We start from the raw sequence: 20,869 nt of genomic DNA, 5'->3' as shown, positions 1-20,869 counted from the left end.
CTGATGTGGGGCTCGATCCCAGATCGCCGGGATCACGCCCTGAGCTGAAGGCAGACGCTTAACCGCTGTGCCACCCAGGCGCCCCACAACTACTATTTTTAATCCCTGGATTCCTTGACTTTTTTTTTTTTTTAAAGCTACATGTGTATTTTGTGAAAGTTAATACAGCTAACCTACAGAATATGATCCATAAATTCATCTCACTGCAACATGTTGTAATTCACTTTCTGAGAATGTGGAGTCCCAAGGTCACATCTTACTACAGAACTCCCCCTCTTCTGGGATTTATGGGTCTCAAGATACAGGGCTACCTCCAGTTGAACTGAATGATGGTGCCAGTATCAGTATAGTTGTCAGGCTTATGTTCTTGCTATTTAAATTTAATTTATAAATAGGAGTTCTACTAGAGTCTTCCTGGGTCACCGCAGGCGTGCCGCATTTTGGAGAAGGGTTTAGTAGAAGCGCAGGTAAGCGGTTAGCTCCTTTCTTTCCGGATGCTTGAAGAATCGCATCTTCCAGGATGCAGTGGCTGGGCAGGAAATGCATTGATGGTAAAAATCTAGTAAGTGGATTTTGCTGCTCCTCTTGGGTAGGAGTTCATATAGTTAGCTCTGAATGCCATTTACTTGCACTTTTTACTTTGCAGTACAAAATCATAGTGTGATAGAAACATAGAGCAAGGAAGGATGATTTGGAGCTTGGACACGAAATAGTTCAGTCTTCTCATTTTATGGTTTGGGAAACTGAGGCCCAGTATCACAGCTAGTGAATGGAAGAGCTTGGACTAGTCCAGCCTCTTCTAAGTTTTCCTGGGAATAAATGCAGAGCATTTACCTGCTTGATTTTCCTCCCACCCCTCAACCTTCTAAGACACAGCCTTCAAAGGGGATTGTATTGGCAGTTAAATGAAAAAAGTCAGAATTCATTTCTAATTGCCAACCTCTTCCCTGGTGGTTATAATAAACCTTCAGTGCATGTCTGTGTTTAGATGTTGAGAGAATGAAATTGAACTTGGTAAACCTGTTGTTAACTCCTGCTTTCTTTTTGCTTTTTCAGGAAACCTGAAGATTTTTCAAGACGATGGTGTGTTCTGGGTGACCTTCTCTTGTATAGCTGTTATCATTCCAGTAGTTTTCATGGGCTGCCTAAGAATAGTAAGTGTTTCATCAAGTGAGATTTATTCATCCTGTTGTCCCGGACCTTCAGTTGTTCCCTTACTGCATCATTTTGCATGTTTCATTTACCTGGGAGAGCTACACGAGACGCTGTAGGAGATGATTAATTTTAAATAGCCTTGTTACTGTGAAAGCAAGAGAAGTTCTGATTACAATTAGCGCACAGTGTTTTTTTCATCAAGTGGGGCAGGTCGCCGCTGTCAGTGCTTTGAACGGTGGGAGCAGAGAGGTTGGGCTCACTGTAAACGCACAAGCCGGTAGATCATTAGTTTCAACGGTCTCTCCAGAGGAAGCGTTCTTCGTCTAATTAGACTTTATTATTGAGGTTCTTTCACAGGGAAGACATTTCCTATGATTAAGGTAAACTGTGTTTGAAGAACTCACTATGGGTGTCAAAGGTGGTTTTCAGTTTACTTTATTCAGCTCTGAGACTTGACCCTGTTTCATGTGCCCTGAGGGAGAAGTGATTCCCTGTGAGTGAGCAGGGTTAGAAACTATTCCTTGTTCTACCAGTGGCGATGCCTAAACGCTTGTATTCTTCCACAGCTGAACATACTGACTTGTGGATTCATTGGCTCCTACTCGGTGGTCTTGGCCTTTGACAGTTACTCGTACACAAGCCTTTCTCACATCACTTTGAATGTACTCAAGAGAGCACTCAACGTGAATTTCCACAGAGCTTTCACAAATGTGCCTTTTCAAACTAACGGTAAGACTAAATCCAAGAACCAGAGTGACAGCCAAGTAAGAATAGTGGCCCACTTGTGCTAATAAGAGCACTCGGTAACTAGATTGAAAGAAGGTTAACTGGACAGGAGGAGGAAAGTCACACGATACAAATGCTATTAGAGCCTTCTGTTAATGAGCATTTATCATAGGAACAAAGAATTTAAATTTGTAAGGTGGTTGAAGTTCACACTTCTAAAAATCTTCTAAATGAACTTTGTTAAGAAATTTCTCAACCGGGGGGTGCCTGGGTGGCTCAGTCGTTAAGCATCTGCCTTTGGCTCAGGTCATGATCCTGGGGTCCTGGGATTGAGCCCCTCATCGGGCTCCCTGATCAGTGGGAAGCCTGCTTCCTCCTCTTCCACTCCCCCTGCTTGTGTTCCCTCTCTCCCTGTCAAATAAACAAAATCTTAAAAAAAATAAAAATAAAAATAAAAGAAATTTCTCAACCAGGATTACTTACGTTACCTGGTCAATTCCCAGTGGTGAGAAAAATCCTGGGAAAAAGCTGTTTGGTTGGGGTGGGATGAGGGATGAGAATGACAGCCTGATTGTTAAAGTTATTCCCTTGTTTCCCTCTGTTAAAGAAACATGTAATTTGCTACTTCAAAGTGAAAAAGTGATTTTCAATCAGTAGGTGTTATTGTTTCTGCTATTGTAAGATTCTACCCATTGAAGGTTCTCTATTAACTTTTTGAAGAAAAAAAATGACTAAATGTTCACAACGAATGTAGGATGTATTGGTTTCAGAAGTGTTAAAATATGGAAGCTAGAAAGGCATGTCTTGGAATTGAAGATATATAAGCAGTCATGATTGCTGTGAATATTTAAGGACAAGTCTTTCCCTCTACCATCCTGAGCCTGCCCTCAGTGGTAAGAGGTTGGTGGTGGAGACCTTGAAATCCACGTATCTTGCAGGTTTTACATGCAAAACATTATTTTGTCAAGCCTTTTACTGGAAGCTCAGTTACAGTTTGTTGAATCTCTCCAGGCATTTCTGTATCCACTCTGTGTGAGGGCGTGGGGCCCCATATTGAGTGGAATGGGAAAAAAGAGAGCAGGGTGGCATCTAGTTTCTGTGATATATGTTTGTGAGGTGTAGCTAGAGGACTGCTTTCTCCCCACCCGAGCCCCAGAAAAACACAACCACCACACCTGTGGGCACTGGTCGTAGAATACTGGAATTCCAAGGATGCAAACAACGGATTCCTTACAGCCTTTCTGGACTTTCAAATGCCTATACTAGAAAATTCCTGTTTTAAAACTGAAGACTGTAGCTTCCTTATTCATTCCTTGGTTGTAAGTGAAGAGGTAGACGTTTGGCCAAACTCACCAGAAAGTCTAATATTGCTGAGAGAGAATGACACAGATTTATTAAACTATGAAAGGTTAAGTGTTAGAGCTGTTTAGGGTTTAAAATACAAGAGTTCAAACTGCTTTTCTGCTGTTTTTTAGACTTTATCATCCTGGCAGTATGGGGGATGCTTGCCGTAAGTGGAATTACATTACAGATTCGAAGAGAAAGAGGGCGACCGTTTTTTCCTCCCCACCCGTACAAGTTATGGAAGCGAGAGAGGGAGCGCAGAGTAACAAACGTTCTGGACCCTAGCTACCACATCCCTCCATTGAGAGAGAGGCTCTATGGCCGACTAACTCAGATCAAAGAACTCTTCCGGAAGGAGCAGACGGCTGGAGAGAGAACACCCCTGCTTCTGTAGATGCCGAGGGGCTGGGTCGGTGTGATCTCGAAGTACAACTCGAGCGTTGGCCCAGCTTTGGTGTGTGTGCCCAGCCTGCTTCGGCCATCTCCGGTGCACGTCTGAGAAGAAAACAGGCTTTTGTATCTATCTGTGCTTTGCACAATATTGTGGTGTCCTTACTGATATATTATCAAAAGGTACCTTTCTTTTGTTTATTTTTAATTATGGTAAAATTGCACATTTACTGTGTCAGTCATAAAGTGTATATAGTTCAGTAGGCACTTTGTTTTTGCCTTTTATTGCTCCAAATGCTAATTTGAATACTAAATTATGTCAGTTATTTGAAAATAGGTCAGCTTATATGGATAATAAAACTTTGATCTGGATATAATGGCCTCGTTTTTTTTTCTTTAAGGGCCTTTTAAAGTAGCATTGACATCTGATTTCCAGTTTAAAGCATTAGAATTGTTTCTCAGGAAACCAGTTGGCTCCTACCCCAATCTATAGTCTCATTAGTAAGGAAACCTTTTCAAATTTGCATTTTGTAGTTCTTTCTGCTAAATCGGTTTTTATTAGCATTGATGTAAAACACAGGTTTCAAAAATTTTCTCTTTCGTATAAAGACTTCGTACCATCTGTGTTTTAGTGATGAGGAGGGAGTCAAAAAGGAATTAGGTGTTTAAAGGAGCTGCTTTGAATTAGGACCTTGGATTCTGTAAGCAAAGTCCCTTCAGTGTTGACCCTGTTTGCCCACAAGCAAGCACCTGGATGCCCTGGGCTGCACACCGATTCCTCATGGCCTTTTCTCTTAAGTGTCAGAGATGCTGCCTCTGGTTCTGTTGTGGATTGTAAGCTGGTGATTCTGACATAGGCCTGAGTCACAGCGAGGGTAGTTGTGGTTGGTGGCATACACATTGTGAGTTAACCACTATTTAAACGATGCTGCTTTTAAGAGTTTTTTCAAAGTACAGTAGATTTTTGAAGTTTCAGGTAACTGGAAAGTTTTCAGTTTTTGCACTTAAAAGTGTTTTGAAAAGGCCGAAACAAAGTGCAGACATACAAAACTAATCATTTTTGCTTTGCAAAATTACACAGGTGTTTACCATTCTGTAATCCTGTTTATATAAGTTCAGTAATACTTGAAATTTTTTTTTAATCACTTTAGGGATTCTGGCATCTGCCATATCTTCGTGCATTCTAACAAAGTTCTATGGAATGTTTGTGAGTTATTTTCTATACCATCAAAAGGTATTGCCACTGAAGACTGTAAACACAGAGCACACTTTTTTGGAGGCTTGAGACAAATTGTTTAAAATTTTTCATAATTTGTGTAATAAAAAGCCAGTTTGTATAATTTTTTAATAATAAATACCACCTATTTTGAAAAAAATGCTGAAACGTCTCATTATTACTAAATTTTTATAAAAATTTGTTACCAACTGTGTGTACCGCAGCAATAAGACAAGATAGAAGTTTCATAGGTATAGCATTACTTCATCTGGAGAAGTAAATCTTTATTTTCAAAATTCAGTTTAAGCCTAAATGAAATAATAGGAAACGAAGGAAATCTGAGGCAGTGTGTTCGAATTTATATCCCTTGTTAGAAGGAGAGCTGAGGGCTTCGGTGGCTTACTTTGTGTCGGTGTCCTTAGCACTTCAGGTTTGTCCAACCGAAGACAAGTAAAAAGTAGTAGTATTACCTCAAGTGTTTTAGTTCTGATTAACCTGTTACGGGTTAGCTACCAGGTTGCCAAACCACAGCAGCTAACTAGTGCTATGGACCAGTAGAGTTCTGTAGAAGGTTGGGATGAAAAATTGATTCTACCGAGGAAATTGCTAGACTGTTAGACCAGGTAGACCTTAGAGATCATGTGATCTGACCCCTTACTTTATAACTGAGGAAATTCTTGATGACAGAGTCAATTATATGAAGTCACTATTATCAATAATGGTGCCCAGATCAAAATTTGGGATACCTGACTTCGCATCCAAGTGTGCTTTACGCTGTATCATAATGGAAATGTAAATCATTATTTTCAATTTTCTTCTGCTGGTGAATTGGTGACAACACAGTGAGACGGCAGCCTTCTGCAGGCAGAGAGGCGTCAGTGGAAACCCATCTCGATCTGGGACTTCCAGCCTCCAGAATGGTGAGAAAATAAATTTCTGTTGTTTAAGCCATCCCGTGTGCGGTATTTTATGGCAGCCCTAGCTAGAAACTAACATACTTTAGGAATCATTTTACCCTGATTGTTGATTGAAAGACTTCTGGGCAATGTGACCAGTGCGTTTGCAAGGACCACTCTATGCAAGGGAGGTAGAGACGGGCTCAAGCTAGCGGAAACTTGGACTTACCCAGGGACTACCACATAACCATTACACTGGGGAGGTTGGCAGGTCTGGATCAGGCTATATCAGCAGAAGAGGCAAACAACAACAAAACCCCCCCACATACAACCCCCCCCCCATACTTGGATCTCACCTTTACTCATTACATAAATCTGTGTTGAGTTCCTAAGTGCCAGGCTGTGCCTTGGGTACTAGGAAGAAGATGGTAACCTATACTGGCAAGGCCCCCGCTTCAGGGTTTAGAGTGCGACGGGACGGATACAGGGTAGTTAGAGGAGGTGCTGTACGCGATGAAATTTAAAATGGACGAGGGCATGGAAGCCGGGATGCCAGGGAAGAATTCCCTGAAATGACACTTAAGCTGAGACTTGGAAGATGAGTAGGAGTAACCGAACCACAAGGAGGCTGAGTGCGTTCCATGTAGTGGGGTTGAAAGCCTACGGAGAAGCTTTGAGGCCTGCCCTTCTCTGTGGAGAGCCCCCAGTGGAGTCTCCCCCGTGTGCCCTGCCAGTCCTTGCAGCCCTTCACTTCAGTGCTTGATGGGGTTAGTGAACCGATTCTCAGCTTTTCACGTTTTGATCCAGAAAGGATGTTGTTGTTTTTTAAAAATTGAGATGTTGGGGCGTCTGGGTGGCTCAGTTGTTAAGCATCTGCCTTCGGCTCAGGTCATGATTCCAGGGTCCTGGGATCGAGCCCCGCATCGGGCTCCCTGCTCTGCTGGGACCCTGCTTCTTCCTCTCCCACTCCCCCTGCTTGTGTTCCCTCTCTCGCTGGCTGTCTCTCTCTCTGTCAAATAAATAAAATCTTTAAAAATAAATAAAAATTGAGATATATTGACCTGCAACACTATGTAAGTTTAAGGTGTACAGTATGTTGATTTGATATTTATATATTACAGTATGATTACCATAGAGTGAGCTAATGCCTCTGTCGTGTCACATAATTATCATGCTTTTTGTGAAAACAGGATCTAGTCTCTTGGCAACCTTGAAGTTTATAACATAGTATTGTTGACCATAATTCCTAGTGCATTTGAGCTCCAGATTTTATCTACTAATTGTGAGTTCATTCCTTCCTTAGATAACATTTCCCCAATTCTCCCACCTCCAGCTGCTGGTAATCACCATTCCACTTTCTGTTACTAGGAATTTGGGTTTTTTAGATTCCAACATAGACGTGATATCATCCAGTGTTTGTCTTTCTCTTGACTTCTCTCACTTGGCATAATGCCCTCAAGGTCTATCCATGTTGTTGGAAATGGCAGGATTTCTTTCTTTCTCACGGCTGAATAATATTCAAATATAATTTATGTATATATATAATATATTCATTATATATATATTCATTATATATATATATTCATTATATATATATTCATTATATATATATATTCACTATATATATATAATGAATGCCACATCTTTATCCATTCATCCATTGATGGACACTTAGGATGTTTCCCTGTCTTGGCTATTGTGAGTAATACTGCAGTAAACATGGGAATTAGCCATTTTTTTCAAGGTCTCGCTTTTCATTTCCTTTGGCTATATACCCAGAAGTGGGATTAATAGATCATATGGTTGTTCTGTTTTATTGTCTGTCTTCCTCATTAAATTTAATCTGTACTGTAAAACTACTCAGAGCATACCTTGTCTTTTTATTTACCTTTCTTTTTCATTTCCTCCCAAGCTCCTAGAATTTACCAATTGTGCCCTGGCAGGTGGGTCAGAACACTTGAGTGATCCACAAGCTGTGGTCCTCAAATTCTTTCCTTCTGTTCCAGAGTATACAAGTATAATATACAAGTATATTCTACACAAGTAAACAAGTATACTCTATGCAAGTATAACATATCTGACTGTTGCCCCCAGGGTGAATTCCTTCCCTTGGAAGGAGGTAAAAGGATGGCCACAATAACCTTTTTACTTTGACGTTCTTAGGAGCTAGAAGGCTTATTCACCTGAGGTGCATGGCTCCTCCTGCTAATGGTATCTCTGTTGTCCGGACTGGTTTGCATGTTCTCTGGCCTGCCTGAACTTGTGGTGGGTGCACTGGGCAGGGCATGGATGCCTGTGTCTGGGAGCTTTAAGGAAGGGGGTGGAAGAGCAGAGAATGATGCAGGTGGAAGAAATAGTTGAAACACATTAAGTGTGCCTTTGCTCTCCAATTCTCCAGTGTTTTCAGCAATTGAACTGGACCTCAATGTTTTTGGTTTTTTAAAATTTATTTTGGGCGATGAGTGCATAAGCAGGGGGAAGGGCAGAGGGAGAAGGAAAGAATCCCAAGCAGACTCCACGCTGAGTGCTGAGCCTGGCGCGGGACTCAGTTTCATGACCCTGAGATCATGACTTGAGCTGAAACCAAGAGTCAGACACTTAACCAGCTGAGCCACGCAGGCTCCCCAACACCTTTTTAAAATAAACTAGCTGCCTCATTTGGAGGAGACCATCTATCAAATTGCTTAAAACTGAAATATATGTATTTCGAGGGCTGGGCCTAGGGTTCTAGAGGACTACTCTCATGGACAGAATTAAAGGCTTTTCTCTGAAAAAAAAAAAAAAAAACAAAAACCCAAAAACAAAAACAAAACCCAACTCATCTTGCTTATTAATGCCTGAAAGTTTTGGGGTGCCTAAGTGGCTCAGTTGGTGAAGTGTCTGCCTTCGGCTCAGGTCATGATCCCAGGGTCCTGGGATGGAGCCCCACGTCGGGCTCCCTGCTCAGCGGGGAGTCTGTTTCTCCCTTTGTCCATGCTCTCTTTCTCTCAAATAATTAAAATCTTTTAAAAAATGCCTGAAAGTTTTTCAACACAGGACAGTCTTCCATTTTACAAGTAGAGCTACTCTTCTTCCAAACCAGCTCTCCCTCCTGAATTCCTGTACCAGTGATTCTCTACTTAATTTTCTCCTGAATGATGTTCTTAAACCTCTTATATTCTATAGGTCTAGAGTCTGCATGACCAGGAATAAAAATCCTTATATAGAGTTTTTATTTAAATTTCAGTTAGAGATAGGTCTTAAAATGAACATATTCCAGAAGTTAACATTTGAGAAATTCATTCACTTGATCTCATCTTGCATCAACCTGTGATTTGATAGCACTGAGTACTTGACCACTGAGTGGTGCTGAAATTTGGGATGAAGCTGATAAATCCTTGGCATTTTAAAGTAGCCAAGGGCTAGCCCTATTCATCTTGAACTGTGTATACACACAGAAGCAATGTGCTGAGGCTTGAGGTTATCCACTTGACAGGGACAAGCTCTTGTAACACCGATTCTAACCAGCTTTCTTCTTCGTTTTATAGAAAGCCCAAATGTAGCTTTCCTAGCAATGTCTGATACCCAAGAAGTATATATCCTTTGCTTCAAGATTAGGATGTTTTTACTCTGGGTCCAGTTCTACCTACTGATACTGATTTCAATACAGTGAATTTTCTGAAGGCTTTAGTTATTCCAAAGCTGTGCGTTTATGCTTTTCCTTTTATGTAGGTTTACTCCTTTTGTCCTCACATGGAAAAAAAAAACTTGCAAGGGATATCATTAACTGAAAAAAAAATTGATGAACCAAGGTGTATTTGAGATTCCAATTTTGTGTGTGTGTGTGTGTGTGTGTGCGCGCACATGTTTAAAAGCATTTATAGATTAAGTTTTTCTGATTCACAAGAAACTTGTAATTACCTCCGGGAATACATAGGTTGTAGGAAGATACTGGCCTTGAACTGTAATATTTTCTGTATGCTGGATTTTTAACTATGTACATTTACTTTTTCCTTTATGTAAAAGATGAATTGTAACAAAAAGGAACATAACAAACTTTTGAGAATTTATACACCAAAAATAGGTACAGTACATAAAATATGTACATAGATGTTAAAGGAAGCATTGTTTTATGTTAGCAAAAATTACAGTCTGAATATCAGTAGGAGAAATAGTTGAATAAATTATGACATCTATACAAAGATAGTTTCTGTTGCCTGCAAACCAAAGATTTTTGTAACTGGCTAGTGTATGTAAAACAACAGACTTAGTTGGAAGTATACTGATGTTATTTGCTTCTGGACATTTCCCCCTATGCATTTGATTTTTACATAGTTGTAATTATATGTGCAATTTAGTATTAAGGTTTTTGTTATGTAAATTTAGGTACATATTTTTGTTCCTGTTGCTAAAATCTTTAAGCTGTAGTATATAATAAACTGTACTGGGTAGATACTGAGAGTAAATTAATGATCTGGACATAAACTATTTCCCTGTTGTATGATATTTAGGTTGAATCTAATTTGTTCACTGTAGCACCTATCATAATGTGGCTTTAACCTGGGGAAGCAGTGGAGACGGTGAGAAATGGTAGGATTCTGATCTATTTAGAAGAGGGGGTCAATAGGATTTGCTGATGATTTGGGTGTGTGATAGGAAGTAGAGTCAAAGATGCCACCAAGGTTTTTGGCCTTAGCGGCTGAAAAGATGGAGTTGTCATCAGCTGAGATGGCTGGAGAGTAAGACTGCTTTGAGCATGTTGAGTCTGAGATCTCTCTTTGATAGAGTTGAAGGAGTCTGGAGTCAATGAGAGGTTTAATGAGAGCTGTAAATTTGGGAGTCATCAGCATTACAGGTGGTATTTAAAGTCATGCGACTGGATGAGATCACCAAGGAAGTCAGTAGGAATACAGAATAGAAATAAGGACTGAGCCCTGGGGCTCTCTAATTTTAAGTCAGAAGAAAGAACAAAAGCAGCCACTGAGGTAAAAAGAGAGCCCCTTCAAATTCCAATTAGAAGTTATACTTCATTGATGTTTCACTGAAAAATGCACTCCTATTTTACTCTGACCATAAGAAAATACCGGTAGAGATCACCAAAAATTGAGTTATGGATCTATGATCTTCCAATCATTGAGACAGTTTAGAAATAAAAAATTTTGGAAGTCACCTTTATATTAAAGAATATCAATTTGAGCAGATAACAATAACACTTTATCTGTGAGGTTGTATGTAATTGGTTTTTTAGAATTGTATTTCCGATATAAAATAAAAAGTATAGTGGATAGATGATAGATACTCGTTTTCCAGGGCTGTCATAACAAATCACCACAGGCTGGGTGGCTTAGCAGAAATTTATTCTCTCACAGTTCTGAAAAATCAAGACCAGAAGTCTGAAATCAAGCAGGGTTGGCCCCTTCTGCAGGCTCTGAGGGACAATGCATTCCATACCCTTCTCCTGACTTCTGGTGGTACCACAGGGCCCTGAGGCTTGCATAACTCTCTGCCTCTGTCTTCACATGGCTTTCTCCTCATGCCTCTGTTTCAAATATCCTTCTCTCTTCTAAGGATACCAGTCACTGGAGATAGATAGGGCCCATCCTGGACTTAGGGTAATCATATCCCAAGATCCTTAAATCTGCAAAAACTTAAAATATGGTCACATTCATAGGTGCAGGAGGTTAGAACCTGGACATACCTTTGCGGGGACACTCTCAAACCCACCACATATAATAAAAAGGCTTGCAGGATCAGGAATAAGTTGCTGGCCAATTCCTAAGAAATACAGATAGAAGTTGTTGCTAAGTACTAGTTCTATGGTAAGAGAGAAAATGCCATAAAGATAAACTATATGTAAGAATAAATATAGGCGTTGTTCTCAAATTAACTTGGAGACCATATCAATTTCAGCCATTCATCTTTATTGATAAAATAGGCTCCCATGCAGTACACACTCTCTGACATAAATTTAAGGTTTTGCTTTAAAAAAAAAAAAAAAGTATGGATGGAAAACGGTTGCTATATAACAAAGTAAATGTCTTTAAACACCAAGATCTTAAAATTATATCCAAGTAAGACCAAGAATAAATTAACTTGGTTTATAAAAATAATTATCAAGTAACAAGTAACATTTTGAAATAGAGCTGCCTCAATGAATTGCCTCAGACTTAATCTCAACTGTGTAGCTTATTTTCTTTAATTCTGACTTGGGATTAAAACTATATGAATGAATTAACAGATACTTCCCCCAAAACCAATAGAAAAGTTTAAAAATAAAAACTGTCATTTATAAAATATCAATTAAGGCCTCTGAGGAAAGAAATCTATTCAGTGTTTGGGCCAGTAGCCCTTTGCAGTCAGCCCCATCGACCCCACTTACCCCAAACTTAAGATAGAAAAATTCCAAAGTGAAAAGCAGTTTTGAATTTTACCAATATATGAAATTATACACAAAAATTACCATGTGAATATTTCTTTAACAAATTACATACCCAAAAGCGGAATTTGCTACTGTGCTAATTTTAATATAAATCAGTATATTTATCATATGTGACATTTTTCTTTTATCCTTTTATTCTATAATCACAAAATAAGAAAAATTTAGATTTCAATTGATGTTAAAGTACATTTCTATTTCTAGTGGCTTTTAAAAATTTACATACTGGATATTATTTTGTAAAAAATAAAACAAATACTTATAAATCCATAGATTCCCCCCCCCCCATTCCCCTTTTGACTGAGAGGTTATAAGAAAAATCTTACAGGTTATGAGGGTGAGATAGAGCTTAAGAATAGATCCAGAAAACAATTTTTTTTTGAAATTTTAACTTACTTCCTGTATCTCTTAAGAATACTTTTTAAAAAGGGTTCAATGAGGCAGAGCAATTCTCAATTTACTTTGAAATGACCATACCTAGCTTGCTATATCAAACGTTTCACCTCTGTTAGCTAAAAGAGCTACATAATATCCTTAAAGATCAACCAGAGAAGAGAAAAATCTCATCTTCATTATTGATTTAGAACCAAAACTTAATCTTCCAAAGGAGTAGTTTAACCTACTAATATGTCTCTTATAAGATCTTCTTTCTTAGAAAGTAATATTCTTTCTCTTTCATTCCTGAAATGATTATTTCATATACTTAAACAACTTATGGACAATTGTTCGCTGACTATTTTAATTATGGTAAATTAGCTAAAATTAAATTACCTCTTTTGTTTATGGTGCATATAAAACATCCTTACAGCCTTGCTAACTGAATTTTCTTTGACAAAATTTATATTTATGGGAAAGTAGACAGGCAATCATTAAAGCTGAAGTCTCATTGTACATAAAGCTGTTGTTAACTCTGACACGATACAGTGAGGAGAAATAAAATTTAGTATGACAATCTTCCATTCACAAAACTGTGGCAAAATGTGTATTTTAAAATTTGGATAATTTTATGAATCCCCAAACATTTACTGGGGATATTCATGCTTATCCAGGTATCATCCAGAATGCCAACTGCACTGCTGAAAGCTCTTGACAGTTCAGCAGTCACTCAGAAAATCTTTAGTTTGTTCATCAATTAACAAAGTTTCTATTTTAAATTTATTTTGGAATAAAGTCTATGACCATTAACTATGCATTTTTTTTGTTGCTATCTCAAGAATGTCATTGCCAGTGCACTGTACATACTATAGAAAAAAATAAAGCAAAGGGTAGCTTGAGACAGATTATTCTGTTAATTCATTCACTTTAGTAGGCCAGTCCCAGTGACCATTTGGAGCCTTGTAAGAAGCTCACAGACTTACAGGCTCTTCAGCTCTTCCTCAGACTCAGGTCACTATTGGTCACTAATGCTGACAAAGATGAACTTTCAGACATATCATCCTTCCTAAGGTTCAGAAATGATTCTCGAGTTATTTGAAGGATCTCTCTCAAGCCTTTGTTTTCTTGCTAAAAGAGGGCAAAAACAAAGATGTAGTCAGCAAGATAGCCCCAAGAATACAAACATATCTTAAGCCAAACGAAGGTGTGTCAGAAGGTTCTAGCATTCAAAAACAACAACAACAACAACAAAGTTCTATCATTAGCAGACATATACTAAATCATATATGCAGTTGAAGTTGACAACTTGAATCCAGAGAATACTTTTTTTTAAAGAGATGGGAACTGTGCTCAGTGTTTTGCACCAGTGCAAAGCCTTCTTATTTATGCAGCTGTGACTGTCGATGGAACCTCCGAAACGGCCTTATTTTACACTCACAGTACAGATGAAAAAGATAACATCTAGATTTATGTTTCTATAAACTCAGCAAAGCCTGAGAATAGTACCCTGGGACTAGAATGTCTTAGTACTTTAGTACTTGTACTCCTTTCCACAAGAGCATGGAATGCAGGACAAGCCATCTGGTTTGGTTTGTTGTCTTCACTGGAATTTGAAAGCAACAGGGCTGGCTGAGTGAATCGTGGTATTTTTCAAGAAGGGAAGTGACTAGATCTAGCACTGATAAACAACTTTTTTTTTTTCTAAATTAGTTACTATAAGAAATTAGACATTTAAAAATAACTTTTGTAATTCTCAACCACTTTGTCTTTAGTCTTACTTTCTAAGTTTCATTGGTACAAAGCAGGGATCAGCAAACTACATACAACCTGGCTTGAGGTCTGTTGTTTGTAAATTACACGTTACAGGACTATAGGTAAGCTCAATCTTTTTTGTGTAATTGGCTGCTTTGTGTTACAACGGCAGAGTTGTGTAGTTGCAACAGAGAATGTCCGGTTTGCAAAGACTAAAATATTTTCTCTCTGGTCCTCTACTGAAAAAAGTTTACTTACCCCTGTTGTAAAGAACGCTCAGAGACAGAAATCACTTCTGGCCCTCTATAACCAATAATATCGCCACCATGATTTCAAAATGGAGCTTTTAAAGTATAAAAGTCTATTCTACTGATTTGAATTATTCAACAATGACTTATGCTTTTGCTACCACAAAATAAAGGACGGAAAAGCTTTTACACCCCCTAGAAAAATACGAGTGCCCAAGAAATCTGTAGATTAAAAAAGTTTTTCCTGCATCATCATGATCTCCAACAGAATGGAGAAATTTTTTAAATTACTAAATTAAAAAGCATATTCACCCAATAACAGGAAGCAACGTAGGATCAAAACATTAATTTTCTCAAATATTGCTGTAAGTTACTAATGATCCTGGACTCTTCTATTACTATGGAAATGGTCTTGCATTATATACCTGTATAACCAGTATCCAGGTTAAGAAAGAGAACATTGCCAGTTTTTCAGAGAAGTGTATACATATATTTTTCAGTAGGATGTATTTTCTGGCATAAATCTTTTTGTATGGGCAGTTTTCACGCACATTTGCAATTTAAAACTTACTTCAAGTTGAAATATTCGCTCCTGTTCCTTGCAACCCTGTTGCTCGTCAATTTCAATGGCTTTCCTCATTACTGCTGCCATTTCCGTTATCTGATCAACATGTGCTTGTAATTCCTGAAAAAAAAAGAGATGAGAGTTGCAAATCAGTGAAATACTTTATTTTTATTTTTGGATTATCTCCTTTTAAAAAAATTTGCATTGCCACTTAACATGAATGTAATATTCTCACATTGCCATTTAACATGAAACTACTACGTCAAACATATTTACAAGAAAGTTGACTGACCATGAATGTGCTTTTGAAGTCAGATTTCTGTTAGGATTACAAGTAAGGATAAGCAGCACAGTATAACTAAACCCACTAGCAAGAAGATTACTCATATTTCACATTCTTCTCACCACAAATGATCAACACTTTTTCCTTTTTTATACCTACATATACTAATCAAAGTAATGGGGAAGACAAAAATTATTGACACATTTGATCTTTTTACCCCTAACATCTTCATGATTTACAAATCTTTTCTGTATTATCCATGCCTAAAAATTGATCTCAAACCAACCTAGAAACTTTTCCAGATTATAATCTTCCTTGAGAGCAGGAACTGTATCTTTATATTTGCCTGTGTCTGATACATAATGGATAATAAATATTGAATAAAATGAACAGAAGCCTGCTTTTGAGTATTAAAATATTAAATGGCCTTCTTTGCAAACTGTTCAAAATATCACTTACGTATAAAATAGCCATATTTATTTGGTGCAGCAGGTAGCATACATTTCTTCCAATCTCATGCTATTATCCTTTTTTGCACACCTATGATATGTCAGGCACCATGCCAGGCAAACGGGAATATGAAACCTATCAAGACATGTTCCCTGATTTCAAGGAGCTTAGAGTCAAGTGAAAGAGACAGATAGGAGGTATAAAAACCAACAGAAACTTGAGAATAATCATTTTTTCAACAAACAGCTTCTAAGACCATTGTTCACTGGCAGTTGAGGGTGATTTTATTAAGGTCAAAACTCAAAAGCTAAAAACTCCCCCAATAAACTTGTCTCTTAAGTAATTGCATTTATCTGATTTGTAAAAATCAGAGGACCTCCAAAACCTTCAAAACTAGTAAACTGTGGAAGAAATATGTAGAACAAATAGTATCTTTAGCAAACCACACATTTAGTACGTTCTAACCAACAAAAATGCAGGTCCCTATATTATTTTAATGGGGACACCTATACAATGCCAGTATGCAGAAAGAAGGCAAAACAGAAGGACTAATCTACACCATCCAATATGATGCTATATAAATGTCAACTAAATAAAATTAAACACTTCTTAAAAAGTGAATTCAGTCCCTGAGTTGCACTAGTGACACTTCAAGCGCTCAGTAGCCACGTGGGGCTGGTGGCTTCTATGTTGAACAGCACAGATAAAGAACATTTCCATCATTTCAGGAAGTGCTATTGGACAGTCCTGGATTAGATTATGGTAGCAAGAATAACATCAAGACAAACATCTGTCATATTCTGAAATAGTTCTTTAAAAATAATTAAAATTCCTCCCCCTGGAAAGGGAGCAAATGTCTAAAAACAAGTACAGACAACTGCAGCAACAGACTGAGGATGATGAGTAAAAATTCTGAATACCAACATTTTCTTCAGTTTATCATTTAGTGTCCTCTTAGGGTAAAAGGCTGTACAAGAAGCAAATAATTCTTTGCCTTTAAAACAGAAGAAAACGAGATTCCACTAACTTTTTCAGGACAGAGTCTGTTCTAATTAAATCATAAGAAAAAAATATCCCAAGACTTCAACACAGAATAGTATTTTTATGGCCCAGTTCATGGATGGTTCATTTATTACAATAAAATCTTTAGGGAAGTATCCTAGGTCTTTTAATGAACACAAGAGGCCAAGAGCTGTGCTTTCAAAACTGTTTGAAAGGCAAGAAGTGTCAGTAACATAATCCTTGAACTGTCAGTAATATAATCCTTGAACTTTCTTTAAGTGCCTTTCATTTGTAAATTTTGTTTAGGGTTATTTCAAATTTGCTCGATAAAGACCTGCTGCAATAATAATAACAAAAAAAAGAAAATATAGCATATATTACTAACATATACATATAGTATAAAACCTAAACAAAGGTATTTTAAGTTATAGAGAACTCAAACTGAAGAACTACAAACTATCAAAAATCTGAATTAAAATTGTTCCTTTAGAGATGCCTGGATGGTTCAGTTGGTGAAGCATCTGCCTTTGGCTCAGGTCAGGATCCCAGGGTCCTGGGATAGAGTCCCGCATTGCGCTCCTTGCTCAGTGGGGAGCCTGTTTCTCCCTCTGCCTGCTGTTCCCCCTGCTTGTGCTGTCTCCCCTGCTCTCTGACAGATACATAAAATCTTTAAAAAACAAAAACAAAACCAAAAACTGTTCCTTTAATAGTTCAAACAAAGTTTTTATGAAATCAGATTAAAATCGCTTCTAAGAGAACACTTTGATGTCCACAAAGAGGATAGCTGTTCATAAAATTCTGCAGCAACAAAATGAAAATCTGGCTTCAACAACCTTTAAAGCCTGCAATTATCTAACAGGCTGTGTGTGATACAATACACAGAGAATTAATGACAGATTTAAAGTTTCTACACTGAATTATTTCTGCATGGCTATCAAAAGCATAGTATATTTTTTAAAAGCAATTTCATTTATTTGCTGATTTAAACTGGCAGGAAAATTCAATGTCAAAAAATGTTTTAAATGGACCTCCCCCCCTTCCATCCACACCCCAAAAGTTGACTGTCTTATTTAGTGTACATTCTGATTTGCTTCCAAGTGCCTCCTCTCCAGTCCATGTTGAGATGCTTCAAAGATGTGTCGAGATGCATCAAGGAAGAATCCTTCGGAGCTGTTACGATGTACCAAGTCAATCTGTAGTACAGAGTCATTATAATGTTAATACGGATATTATCCGTAATTTAAAAACTGAATGAGTGTTAGTTCATGCGTGTTAGCCAACTGTTTGAAATGTTTGTTTTTTTAAGATTTCCAAAAAGGCATGTGGTCAAAAATAATGTAAAAATGAGTACTTGGACAAAAATGAGTTCTTCTCAAACTTTCTATTGATTTTTCAATCTGTGCTCAAAACCTTCTAAGTGAGGGTGAAATTCTGTACTACAGTGGTCTCAAAATGATCTCTTATGCCAAAATGCTGTTATGTGTAACTGCTTGTTACCCTTAAATGTATTATTAGATTTTTTTGTGTTCAGGCTCATCAGAGTGTCAATACTAAACACGTCCTGGAATCTCATATTTCTGCACCTTTAGCATACTAGTTTCTCTGCTCACCCACTTCTGCTTATTGACCCTCCCCCCCCATAATTAATTCAAGGCTAGATTTAGATGACCTTGTCTTTCTTTCCTGATACTTGCCCAGATTCTCCTCATGAGAACTCATCTTGCTTCCACTAGTATTCCCGTATTAAATCATCTCTCTATTTTAAGGATTCATTACATTTTACCCTATATATTATGTTCCTATTTCCCTTTATACTATAAGCTCTTATGGCAGAGTAATGGAACTTATTATTTCTTCATCTTATTATTAATAAACTAAGCCAGTGCAAGTGTTAATAAATGTTTGTTTAACTGAGTTGAAGTGTCTCCTTTTTGGGAAAAATCAAAATCACAAACATTAATATGTATTAGTTGGAATTAACAACAAGTAACTGAACAGTCATTTTATGGAAGGATCAGCACTTAGATGAATTCAGTCTACATAATAAAGGATGGTTTACAGCTACCTTAAGAAACGTTTAACTTTGCTAATTAATGAAACTGCTCTAGTGAATGGTAAAATCTGATGTGTTCTAGAAAATACTTGCTTTTGGCATAGCTGCTACCCAGTGGAACTAGCAACCCACAGTAGCTTACACTAAACATTTTTTGGTAGAGCAATCTCTTTAGATCTTAACAAATTTATTTCTTAGGTTTTAAACATAAAGGCCTTTTGAAATTTCTCAAGATTATATTTATTTTACCAATAATTTAAGTCAATTCATCTTTGTATCTTTAAAAGAAACACTCAAGTTATACATTTAAATTTATGTTTTTATAATGATATCTCATTAATGATAGATAAATTTATATTCAAAAGGCCGCTACTTAAACATCCAAGGTTATTCCTTTCGGTTAGAAGATGAATAGTATAATTAGATAACATTAAACCCATATTTATTAATTATTATATAACCGACACAAGAGGTATCTATTAATAATTCTCTTAATATGTAAACTTGTCACACAAAGACCTATTTACTAGATATTTAATTTTAATAGAATAATTAATACCTTAAAAATACTTACAAGCACCAAGATGGAAGAATTATTTTAAGGACTCTAAGATGTGTTTCAGTAATTGAGAATGATAAAAACTTGTCTTAAAACAGTATTTCTTAAATAATGTTAGTTTTAACCAATAATAGCTCCCCATTATCCAATGCAAGTAATAGCTAGAAATCACAATATTCTAATATTTTTATTTCACACCAGCAGTTAAAATTCAGCTTAAAATGTAAATAGGAAAGGATTATTCTACTTGTCTTCATAGCAGTTGCTAACGAACACGGGGACAAACAAAAAGCAAACAGACACAGCGATGGTAATAAGTAAAATGAACAGAGGAAAAAACACTAATTTCTACCCAGTTCAGCTCTGTCTCTAAAAATGGTGTTAAGTGATATGTGATCGGAGAGTGGGGTGGGGTCAAATCTTAATATGTTGGTTCTTTTCCTTCCCGCCCCTCATGGTTTTTCCATCATAATCAGTATTATTTACAGTCTGGATTAATTAGCCTCATTCAGAAAACAGTCTTAAGAAAAATAAATCTACCTTTAGCTGGTTTCAGATTTCTGAAAACATTTTTCAGCATTTCAATTTTTGTTTTTGCAACAAATGTCAACACACAAATTTATTAGAAGAAATATTTCTTAAAAGCAGATAACCTTATAAAATGATTTTGAATTGAATATACTTACCTTTACTTCCCAAATAAAGTTTATTTTTGAAAATATGTTAAAGCTACTAGGGAACAACAGGAGTTAAGAGAGTAAATCAAACAAAATATGTAACAAGAAATGACAAAAATAAGGAAAAGCAGAAAATGCCAGAAAGATGAAATATTCAGTATCATGTTAGATACCTGTGATTTAAAAAAAACCCTCAACACAAGTTAACCAATTGTGCTTCTTTTTCATTTTAAATTATATTTATAAAATGGATTACCTTGGAGTGCTGCTCTTTTAACTTCGTTATTATACCCGGATCATCTTTTTTGCTAGCCATTAGTAGTCTAAACATTTGCTCTCGATACTTGCTCATGATAAGTTCCAAGGCAGACTGATGTTCTTCCAGGGATGTACGCAATTCTATCAAGAATCACAAGGATAACAGTATATTTTACTCAAACTTGAGTTAAAGATGTACAAAATATTCTCTTCCCTATTGTATTTACCAAAAAAGCAACTTACAAAGAGGGTGTTTTGAAAAGAAAACGTGTAAATCTCTTGCCATAAAGAAAGAAAGCACACCAAATGGAGTCTTTTTAAGTTTTTTAAATGACCATTTAAAGCTCATTTAAAAAAAAATCATTTCAACAAACATTTACTGAATAATTAAGTACCAGATAATGCTCTATATTAGGAATACCCAAAAGGCCAAGAAGCTCAGAGTCTAGTGGAGAAAGCAAATACACTCTAATTATATTACAATATGTAAAGTACAGAGCTCTAC

The 20,869-nt window shown here is 37.0% G+C and overlaps 2 protein-coding genes across 6 annotated transcripts in view; one reads left to right on the top strand and one right to left on the bottom strand.

Moving 5' to 3' along the window:
• The window catches only part of TM7SF3 (transmembrane 7 superfamily member 3), a 35,391-nt gene extending 30,400 nt beyond the window's left edge, over positions 1-4,991 (top strand). For 2 of the 3 annotated variants that reach the window (XM_026502223.4, XM_057318768.1), the window contains 3 exons: positions 1,057-1,154; positions 1,722-1,884; positions 3,357-4,991. In XM_026502223.4, the coding sequence (XP_026358008.1) occupies positions 1,057-1,154; positions 1,722-1,884; positions 3,357-3,619 (524 nt within the window). In that variant the 3' untranslated portion in view covers positions 3,620-4,991. The remainder of the gene's footprint in view (positions 1-1,056; positions 1,155-1,721; positions 1,885-3,356) is intronic. The other variant, XR_006409937.3, reaches the window with a different exon arrangement.
• Positions 4,992-11,043: 6,052 nt separating this feature from the next.
• The window catches only part of FGFR1OP2 (FGFR1 oncogene partner 2), a 31,824-nt gene continuing 21,998 nt past the window's right edge, over positions 11,044-20,869 (bottom strand). Inside the window, exons 4-8 of one of the 3 annotated variants that reach the window (XM_057318766.1) lie at positions 20,363-20,505; positions 17,897-18,010; positions 15,089-15,202; positions 13,501-13,645; positions 11,044-11,481 (exon numbers count right to left, since the gene is read on the bottom strand). In XM_057318766.1, coding sequence (XP_057174749.1) covers positions 13,508-13,645; positions 15,089-15,202; positions 17,897-18,010; positions 20,363-20,505 — 509 coding nt within the window. In that variant the 3' untranslated portion in view covers positions 11,044-11,481; positions 13,501-13,507. Of the gene's footprint in view, positions 11,482-11,606; positions 13,646-15,088; positions 15,203-17,896; positions 18,011-20,362; positions 20,506-20,869 lie in introns of those variants that run through there. The other 2 variants (XM_057318767.1, XM_026502226.4) reach the window with 2 other exon arrangements.

This window comes from Ursus arctos, unplaced genomic scaffold (genome assembly GCF_023065955.2).
Source record: "Ursus arctos isolate Adak ecotype North America unplaced genomic scaffold, UrsArc2.0 scaffold_26, whole genome shotgun sequence".
Classification (NCBI taxonomy): Eukaryota; Metazoa; Chordata; class Mammalia; order Carnivora; family Ursidae; genus Ursus; species Ursus arctos.
Note: the sequence above shows the minus strand (reverse complement) of the source record. Positions and strands in the feature narration are given on the sequence as shown.